Source organism: Acartia tonsa, chromosome 2 (assembly GCF_053477335.1).
Source record: "Acartia tonsa isolate MP-2025a chromosome 2, ASM5347733v1, whole genome shotgun sequence".
In the NCBI taxonomy this organism is placed as follows: Eukaryota; Metazoa; Arthropoda; class Copepoda; order Calanoida; family Acartiidae; genus Acartia; species Acartia tonsa.
In genome coordinates, this window is record NC_137261.1 from 33,480,213 (window position 1) to 33,491,040 (window position 10,828).

Genomic DNA, 10,828 nt, shown 5'->3' on the forward strand with positions numbered 1-10,828 from the left:
TAAATGTATTCAGGTGGTTTTAGGCAATTTTCTTTGACCCACCTCGATGCTAGGGGTGCAGCCGCTAGTAATAATATAAAAGATAAGCGTGCTAGTTTTCCTGTCTTCAAGTTTGTTTTTTTGGTTGATCGATTAGCCATAGTTATTTAGGGTTTGGGCCTAAGTCGTTATGAAGTAGGTCTGCGACACTTCTGTATACTATAGCCACTAGGGCCTGCTTAAGCTCCTCGTTCAAGCACGATATGACTATTTTTATTTTAATCAATGATTTAGGTAAAAGTTGTTCATAAGTTGCAGGCTGAACACAGTGTACATCTTGAGGGACAAGGTGTTGGTCATCAAATCGAAGAACCAGATGCAAAACACAAAGGCGTAGGTCATGAAGAAGAGATTGAATCAGTTATATTTCATGTAATTCAAGATACAAAAGAAGATATTTAGACTAGGTAAGAAATAATATCCATATAATATAAAGAAAACAAAGTAGCTGGAAGTCGATCTGAAACAAAATATCTAAACTTAGCTTGTTTGGGTTCTGTCTTTCAGAGAAGTTTATTAGAAGAGTGTTTTGTATTAAATAAAAAGAATTGGCTAATTCCACCTCCTTTCCCATGTCAGAAATTAATCATTAACATCCCATTTTCTTCATTGACGTGAGGAGTTTGGTATCATAAAAAATATTTCATGGTTTTCGCCCAATTATGCATTAAAAACCGGGGTATTTAAAAGCAGTTTATTTTTAATAAGTTTTAAAATAACCTGAAACCCTTAATTAATAAAAATGCACAGGGAGTGTACAGCACACAGAAAGGCGACAGAAACACGATAATTTTGTGCATTTTTTTATGTAACCCAACTCTTGTAACTCTGAATGAATTAAGTATTTCCCATTTCAAACTGTGCTGTCAGCATTTTGGGCGTTGTCTGAATTCAAGTTATCCTTCGAAACAATGACCTTGTAATTTGTTATGAAAAATTAATATTAATAAAGGCACTTTAGAAAAAACTGGTTTTTAAGGCATAGTTTGTTGAACACCATGAAATATAGTTTTCTGATACAAAACTTCACACATCAATGAAAAAAATGTGATGTTAATGATTAATTTCTGACATGGTTAAGTGGATGGAATTAGCCAGTACGTTTTTCTTAGTAAAAAAACTGTAGGTAATATTGTTGTTTAGATTATTTTCATCAATTTACTAATCAATTATAATTCTGAAAGTCAATTTTAAGAAATGGGATTATATGCATAGTTTTTGTAAAAAATCCATTACATTTAAATGTTATAAATGCCTAATGAAGTTGTAATTATTAACAGCTTAAAAGATATATTATTTTTATGAAACTATAAATATATATTAGGCTAAATACAACTAGTACATGTATCTAGGTACATCAAACTAAGTAACATGTTTCTCAAATTCAATTGTAAAGAATTGAGATTGCATCTGAAATCATACTCCTAACAATAACAAAGAAAAGTTAATACATGGATAAATGAAAAAGCTCCCAAGCGAATCTTGATTATTTTTTATGAAAGCTACAGTTTTTGTTCCCGTATTATAAGGATATTTAATGTATTTTAAAAATAATTATTACAAAGCAACAGACTTCATATTTAGTAGTTTACTTATTTTATGAACATTGAAATACTATGTAATTATTTCAATGTTTCCAACTCTTTTTAGTTCTTTCATCATATTTAATAAGATTTTTAGAAGAATGTTGTTCTAACTTTATATTCTAAGGACTCTAAACAGAAATTTGTTTAGATTTGATATTTTGAGATTTGAAATTGTTTGTTTGTATGTATTTGTGTGTGTTATATTTGGGACCAGATATTAATATTTGAACAAAAAAACAGTTTAAAAGTAATAATGATAAATAAAATGAAATCTAGATTTAACAGCACATTGTTTAGTTTTTCTTAATAAAAATAAGTGATGAATTAGATAGCTACAAAAAATAACAGATAAAAAATTTAATGTTTACACTTAGATTTTATTCTTATCTTCTGAAGTTACTTTTTGGCGTAGATATATTTACAAAAAAAATACTTATATCAAGCCGTATTAACCAATTTCTTACAATTTTTTGCAAACATGTCCTAATTTCTAAATTTTAGTTAATGTTTTGTGTGTGTAAGTGTGTTTGTGTGAGTTTGTGTTAAATCAGAGAACAAGAAGCAAATCCATTCCCCGTAGGAGAGAACCAAATTCCATATTTCAAACTTGGGAGCAACTAGAATGCACAATTTTTAAATTATCTTTTATTTCAACCCAATTTTAATTTATTAAACCATAGGTGGTAATAGTTGGAGTATACTCACAGAATTAATGATAATTCGATGAATTTGACGGCCAAATTAAAAAATACTGCATATAATCAATTATAGGTCCCCAAACATTGTTAGGTAATACAAGTACTATTTAATTATCTTTGTCCAAAAACTATTAAATTATGTTTTGTAAGGAGGAGTAGGTGCACCTCACTCTATAGAGGAAACGACATACATTGGTCAACTTTGGTATAAAACACCTTCGAATTGAAACACGGGAAGCAAATGCTATGGAGCTAAATTTTAGTTTAACAAAAGTGATCATTTTTTCCCTTTTTTCCGTAAATGTGCTTGTTCTAAGACTAAAAAACACAAATAGAACGCTGAAATTCACTACATAGCTTCCTTTCTTATTGAAAGAAAATTTAAGAAAATCGTTTAAACCCCATAGATTCAGTCAAATGTTTTGTTTTTGTCAAACTGATAATAATTCATTTTTAACATATTATAGTAAAACTAGCGGCTTCGCCCCTAGCCTCTAGGGGCTTTGCCCCAAGAGGTTTGATCAACCTAATTTTTCGTATTTTAGATTTAAAAAGAAAAAGTAAAAAAAAAAAATTTTTTCGAGGGGGGGGGTATTTTTCATTTTTTGGGGGGGTTGGGGGTGTCCCACCCCCAAAGAAAATAGCTTAAAACCATCACAGGACCAGTAGGTATATTCCCTGAAGAGTAGAGCCCAATCGGTTCAGTGGTTACTGAGATCTTAAGCTTCAGACGGACAGACGGACAGACGGACAGACAGACGGACAGACATCGTTCTACTTTGTATTATAGATTACTATGAATAATAAAAGAATGGTTTAAAATATTTATGTTTTTTATCAAATATTAAGATATAGAGCTGAGCTTATTCCATAAAATTTCTTGTCTTCATATTGTTGTATCTTACCAATTTCAGCAAGAATTTTAAAGTCAATAAATAACTGAATTAGTTTTTTGAAAGATATTGTAATTTAGTTGCTATTATATTTGAAAGCTAACTTCTAGTGGTGATAAAGTTTTAAGAATGCATTGGTAAATATCAAGAATACAGGGATAGATAATAATATGAGTTCATATCAAGAATACAGGGATGGATAATAATATTAGTTCATATCAAGAATACAGAGATAGATAATAATATTAGTTCATATCAAAAATACAGGGATAGATGATAATATTAGTTCATATCAAGAATACAGGGATAGATAATAATATTAGTTCATACCAAGAATACAGGGATGGATATTAATATTAGTTCATATCAAGAATACAGGGATAGATAATAATATTAGTTCATATCAAGAATACAGGGATAGATAATAATATTAGTCCATATCAAGAATACAGGGATAGATAATAATATTAGTTCATATCAAGAATACAGGGATAGATAATAATATGAGTTCATACCAAGAATACAGGGATGGATATTAATATTAGTTCATATCAAGAATACAGGGATAGATAATGATATGAGTTCATACCAAGAATACAGGGATGGATATTAATATTAGTTCATATCAAGAATACAGGGATAGATAATAATATTAGTTCATACCAAGAATACAGGTATAGATAATAATATTAGTTCATATCAAGAATACAGGTATAGATAATAACATTTGTAAAAATCAAACAGTGATAGGTAATAAATTTCAATAATAAAGAGATGATTATAGGTTTAATATGTCCAATGGCTTTACAATTGCTTTGTCTTGTCTAGGTATTCAACAAATCTTTAGTTAAGAATCATGAAAATGTTTTTAATCAATCAATTTATTTTTTGCTTGTTGATTAAATCTTTTATCCCTGATTAAATCCTCTCTCTTCATCCATGGAGTTGTGTCAAAACTGTCAAAACCAGGGATATTCTCATTAATCCGATATAGGCCCCACATCCTTATAGGTCAGGATCAGAGTCATAGTGTTACACCAAATCACTTTAAAGCTCCAGACACACACAGCTTGTAAGTCTAATGTGGATAAACAGAAAATTCAATAGCAAAAATCTCTATAAGTTTCTGCATATAACACATTCATTTTGCCAATTCAGCCTTCTTCCTTATTTTCCATTTGCAGATTTAATTGTGTTTTTAACAACTTTTGTAGAGCTTTCTTGTTTTCCATAATACCATCAAAATAGATTAATTAAAGTTTTATACATTTTCTCTAACCATCCATTTGAACAAATTTAATTTAAGGTCCTGGAGACCATAAAATTATACTAATCTGCAGGAAAAGTATATCTCAATTTGGTTTACAATTTCAGTTGTTATATTGATAAGTTAAACAATTTTCAAATTATTTTATAACAAAACAATTAGCAGATGCGCCCCTAGTATCTATAGCTTTTTTATCTAAAAGGGAAACGATGAAAAGAAAAATAGCATAAAACCATCCCAAGCCTTTGTTAATCTTCCTTTAAATGATAGCTCAAACAGTTCAGTATTCATTGAAATCTTAAGCTTCAGACTAAAAAATCCTACCACTTTATATAATCGGATTGGATACTGGATAGGTATATAAAACTGAAATTGAATAGGTAGAAAATTTCGATATTTGAATTTCATTCAATATGTAAGATTATTGAGTCCTTGATTGAATTAAAATTTCAGTAGAACCTATTTTGATAGCATCATCCCAAACAAAAAATTATCTTTGTGTAGTCTTGTCTATCCTTATAATAAAGTAACAGGATGTGTGTTTGTATGTTAGTCTGTTTATATGTACCGAATGTTCCTGCTAACCGCTAGACCAATTGGGTTCTCTTTAACAGAGTAGCTTCTCATAGGTCCCGGGAAGGCTTATAACTATTTTGGGAGAGGGTACCACTACCCTTCCAAGAGAAATGGCCCCTAGAAAAAACTGTTGTTCAAATTATAGAAAAAGTAAAATATATTTCTAGCCCCTGAAGTGGTCTCTAACCCTCAGGAGCTTTTTGTTTGTTAAGTAAAAAACGTTCACCTAAAAAGGACAAAAAAAGGCTTAAATCAAATTTCATATTTAAGTTAAACTCTATTCTCTATACAATCAAAAAAAGAGATTTCCTATTTTCTTACACAAAGAGAATATTTATACCTATAATTTTTTCTTTGATATAAATTTGCATATATGTCCAGGTTTAAATTGAATTTGTCTATGCAGGATGGTCATTTCTTGCTAAAATTATGTAATACATTAGATTTCTTTTTAAATGCTCAGCATTGTTATTATAAATGAATAGCGACAATTTCAAAATAAGCTTTTCGTTCTTGTCCAAAGTTTATGATCCATTTCTGTATTACTAACCAAATATGTATGCATTTTCAATTTCTCTTAGTTACTAAGTTAATTTTCAGAAAATTCAAAGAAATTAAATATTTGAGAAAGAAATAGTTGCAAGAAGTGCATTTAATGAGTGTGGTTACTTGGAGTAGTGAACCTTAATTTTTTTTTGTAGAATATGATAAATATAAGTTTGCCATAAAGATAATTGAAAGAAGAATTAACTTACCAGGAATTTTGTTTTACATCATAAAATGTTTAAATTGTGATGAGAAAAGTCACATTTTCAGAAAAATTATTGTAAGCATAACAATAATACCATCTAATAATACCATTTAATAATACCATTTAGAATTATAAGAAATTTTGATTTTCTAAAATAGTCACCAAACTGATAATGTAAAAATAACCCATATGTCTGGTTTGCATAAATCACAAGAGTGTGATTTTCAAGTCTTGTTTTTTAAAAGTAATTGGTAGAAAAAGTAAGTTCTTTTAAATGCCCCGTAAATGTTGTAACTATCTAACAGGAAAAAAGATTAGTTCACTGATTTCTAGTTCATATGCATTTCATGCATCTGCCCCAAGTTTGAAAATTTCAAGTTCAAATTCCATCCCCTAGATGTTTACACTTATCCATGATAACAAAATTAAATATTCATATTTTTAAAATTGTACAAGTTTTCTTTTTAAAGTTTATTTTTAAGAACCTAAAAAAGTGAACTTGTTCATAATCAATAAATAATAATCCTTATACTTTTTTCTTATGATTATGCGGGAAATCCTAGTGGATGAAAATTGAAAAATTATTTTTTTTTAGATTTTCTAATTTCCAGAAATGAATTTACGCATAAAGTGAGAGTTTGAAACTGAAATTTACTTGATGCATTTTTTGGTCTTTTTATTGTCTTATGATTAACGTATCAAGCCTCATAACTGAGAGACTAATTTTGAGACATTTTTCTTTATAACATAATTTTAACTTACATAAAATTTTTTGATTATGTTGAATATAGTTAAAAAATAACACTATAAACCTTATAGAGCAGATCAGAGTATTCTTGTGAGCTGTTAAACTTTTACAACATCCCAACGTGTTAAATCTTTTTAATTCAATAAAGAGTTAACAAAATAATGATAGAGGCATACAGACTCACACACTGATCATATACTAAAAGAAGGTTTACCACTAAAAACAATTTTGCAAGTTTTCTCTGTAATTGAGAAAATCTTATTTGGTATTCAGACAAGTGCCCCGTCAAGTGGCCAACTTTTTACATGGGTGAAGCGGAATGTAAAATGTTTGCAAATCACAAGTATCCATGAACAGAACAATAAGGGAAGAATTTAGCTTTAATTTTTTTTTCGTTCCTTAATAGTAGGACTAATAGATAATCTTGGAAATTCCTTTCCTTCAATTCGGATTTCGACACATCACATTTTTTATTTTTCGTTTTAAAAAGTAAATGTAAAATAAAATTTGGACGGGGTTGTCGATCAACTACCATTTGTAATGTTAGTTTTTTAAAAAATTAAGAGGGTAATTTTTTGATTTATCTTGGTAGGGTGGTGTTACCCTCTCCCAAAATAGAAAAAAACCTTCCCAGGATCTCTGAGAAGCTACATGCAAAGGAGAACCATATTGTTTCAGCAGTTGGCGAGATCCTTTAGTATAGACAGACAGAAGGGGATTTTTTTCTCGGCTTTTTTTGAAATTCAAGTAGTGCAGTTGCAATTATTATGCCTTTTGGTGAAAAGACACTTGTGTAAAAATTTTAACCATTTTGTACAAGTATTATGCCCAGTAATTTCACTTTGAAATTTTGACCCCCCCTTATGGGGGTAAAAAAATCATTGCATCAGAATTATGGGTTCATGGTATTTTTGAAATTTTCAAAATATCTCGTTCCTAGCCCGAGAAAAGTTCAAAAAACCTCTAAATATTGGCCAATTTTTTAAAAAGAATTTTAGGGGTTTTTGAACTTTTCTCAGGCTAGGAACGAGATATTTTGAAAATTTCAAAAATTCCTGATTCTACTCCTCAAGACCTATTCAGGGAGCACCATGAAGCCATGACCCCAATAAGGGGGGCGTCAAAATTTCAAAGTGAAATTACTGGGCATAATACTTGTCCAAAATAGTTAAAATTCTAACACAAGTATTTATTCACCAAAAGGCATAATAATTGCACTACTTGAATTTCAAAAAAAAAGCCAGGGAAAAAAAATCCCCTAACAGACAGACACCTGGAGATCCAGTTACTCTACTATAAGCATTATTCATAATTATGAACGAAAAATGTTTATAAGGTAAGATAGTTTTTTTTGGTGGGGGGGGGGGGGAGTCCCCAAGGATTTTTTTGTGCCCTTATCTTGCCTACAGTCCCATATTTGACAAAAAAATATTATTTACTCATTTCTTTCATCCGTGGCGAAACCTTCAATAAGTAATTCTAATGAAGGAAGCATAACTAATAAAAAAGAAACCTAACCAAGAGCAAAGACATTTTAAAGGAGGTTCGGAGGGAGGGGAGGGGGGATGAAAATCAAGTATAAATCAAACAAGACTTGTGCAAAAAAATTTATTTAATCCATATAATAATATTAATGTACCTTCAATTTTATTTTGTCTGCTTCTCCTTATGTACCATGATACACCTACACATAACTTCTTTAAATTCCAAAACCTAGCTTAACTCATTCTTTCATTGTTGCTGCCGGCAGAAACCACCAGGAATGGATTTGAGCTTCTACAGGCGCAAAGTAACTTTGGGGCTGGTGCTCGAATAGGCTCCATGAGCATGTTTCACCTTTCTTATTAAAATAAATATATTTGTCCTCAATATAAAGTTTTGTTATTGTGTGTGTGCTTATGTGAGACCAAAGATTCAATTAGTCGTCTTTAACTTCTTCATTTGCCAGTTTAGTTTTGTCCGTGTTAACACAGAAATAAGGTGTAACCAACAAGCGAAATAAATCTAAAATAATATATAGGGGGCAAATGGAGAGGTCGTCTAATTTTGCCCCCCAACGACAGCTGAAAAACAAGTATAGGTTTCGTGATTTTTTCCGAATTACTTTCGTTATTGGTAGAGGCTGGTGTTAACAGTATATCTAAATCACTGTGACGGAATGAAAAATCCTAATTATAGAGTAGATGTTCTACTAAAGAATTTCTTTACCTATCATTTTATGCTTAGCTTATGTCTGTCCCAAGTTTAATACCAAGTTCATAGATTGTAAACAAAACAATAAGGCTGCTATTTTCTTTACTTACAAAGTACAAATATAGATATTCGAGATTTATTAATAGAAATTTGAATTATTTTCTATTTCAAGGCGGTAGCTTATTCCTTTTTAAATCCTTTTTATGTCTTGTTCGTTCTCAGGGCATATAGACTCCCCAGACCATTTTCTTTGGAGGAATGGTTTTAGCAGAGTTGGCATTTAAAAGCTTGTCTTTGTTTTCAATAGGATCTATTGGATTTTAATTGTTTGTACTCTATAAATGGGTAAAATTTTACAATTAAACTTTTTCTTTTAAGTAATTACGAAATTATCAATACAAAGTAAATTCCCTCAACGAATTATGTAGACTTTTATTTAATTTGTTGAATCAAGTCTGATTTAATTTAAACTAAATTGATTTGCTTTTAGTCAGTCTACAAATAAATGTCTTTTACCCAGACTATATTAGATTACATATTTGTAGACCTTTTGAGAAAAAAGTATTATTCATATTTATGTGCAACTTTTTATAATATTTGAAGTCTCTTTTTTCCAAGATAATGTCCTCCTGTTAACCATGTATATCCACTTGGATTGCCTAACCTAATAGCTCTTTATAGCTTGTATAATATAGCATAGTTTGTGATTCAATACTAAGTTTATGCATTAAAGATTTAGTAATTATCATTCTGTAAAGTCTTTGGGAATAATAACCATAAACCATATACCAATCTTAAGATTAATTCCTCTATTGCATTGTATATATATTGTTGTACATATGCTATTGTGGCTGCTACATGTCCACTAACATTAATCTCAAAACTTTCTTTATCTTAGTTCTTTATTTCTATTGTGAGACACAAACTTTTATCTCTGCCCAGTTTTTTTCTTTAATTTCTTGTAAAGTTTATTATAGCAAAGATTTTCATAAATTTTTGTACGTCAAAATTTTGATGCATCATTATTTAGGTATTTAGTTACATATTCAAGATATATATGTATATAAAAAGTCGGCATTTACTTGGAAAGATGTTTAAATCCTTAAGTTTAAAAGTTGTATATATTTCAAAATTGGGCTACTTAGACTTTAATCATGGTTTCACTAGAATTGTAAGTTGACTTTTTGTTTTTGATTTTGAATTAAATATTATTATAAATTTTGACATTTATTTTATACAAGTTTCATCCTTGTTTATGTCAAGTTTGTTATTTTACAATTTAGAATTGAAACTAAATGAATTGTGCGTTTGTTTAGTATACCAATTAGAAATTCATTTAGTTCTAATAAATAAAGATTTTACTTTACTTTTTATTGCAGTAAACAACATGGTGATACAATTCATCATTTCTAATATAATTTAGATATCATTTAACCACAAAATAATCTAAATAACTAATCCTTAATTTCATATTTTTTTACCTTTTCTTTCTCCTAGACAATTTTTTCACTAAACTTGAAGAAGAAAAAAATGTATTTATATATATTTACTATGTAACTAATATTTTCCTTTTTTCAGACGCGGTTTCTGAGGCAGCTAGAACAAGAAATAAAATCTTTTAAATGATAAAGCTGTAATATTTTATTTGTTTGTGATTTTTGTGTACCTGATTTTTATTTTTTTCTTCAATAAATCATGATATTCTTTTGCAAGCTTTTAAGTCAAAATAGACGGGTAAAATTTTAAATTTGTGAATTTTTCTGTTGAGTCATTCTACAAAAAGTACATAATTTTATATATATTCATTTTGATTTGTGACAACTGAAAATCTCTTTGTATTTCCTTCCATGATTTTATATTGCGAAGCTACTTTGGAGTTAATAACCCTGTTAATTTAGTCTTGTATAGACCAGCAATGGTGGCATAGCACGTAGCTTTTCTGCTCTTTAATTTGTGGTAGGTTTGAATCTTGGCCAAACACTGTCCTAAACAAAGATGATCAAAATTGTTCCTTTCACTGCTATATCAGACGCGCATAATAAATAGTTAGCGTAGCATAAAGGCAAAGAAACGAGGA

General features: G+C 29.4%; 1 protein-coding gene across 4 annotated transcripts in view; it reads left to right on the plus strand.

The window, feature by feature from the left end:
* Nucleotides 1-10,458, plus strand: part of LOC145311635 (uncharacterized) — a 44,611-nt gene extending 34,153 nt beyond the window's left edge. For all 4 annotated transcript variants that reach the window (XM_080150573.1, XM_080150572.1, XM_080150570.1 and 1 more), the window contains exons 31-32: nucleotides 274-446; nucleotides 10,330-10,458. In XM_080150573.1, coding sequence (XP_080006699.1) covers nucleotides 274-441 — 168 coding nt within the window. In that variant the 3' untranslated portion in view covers nucleotides 442-446; nucleotides 10,330-10,458. The remainder of the gene's footprint in view (nucleotides 1-273; nucleotides 447-10,329) is intronic.
* The last annotated feature ends 370 nt before the right edge of the window (nucleotides 10,459-10,828 follow it).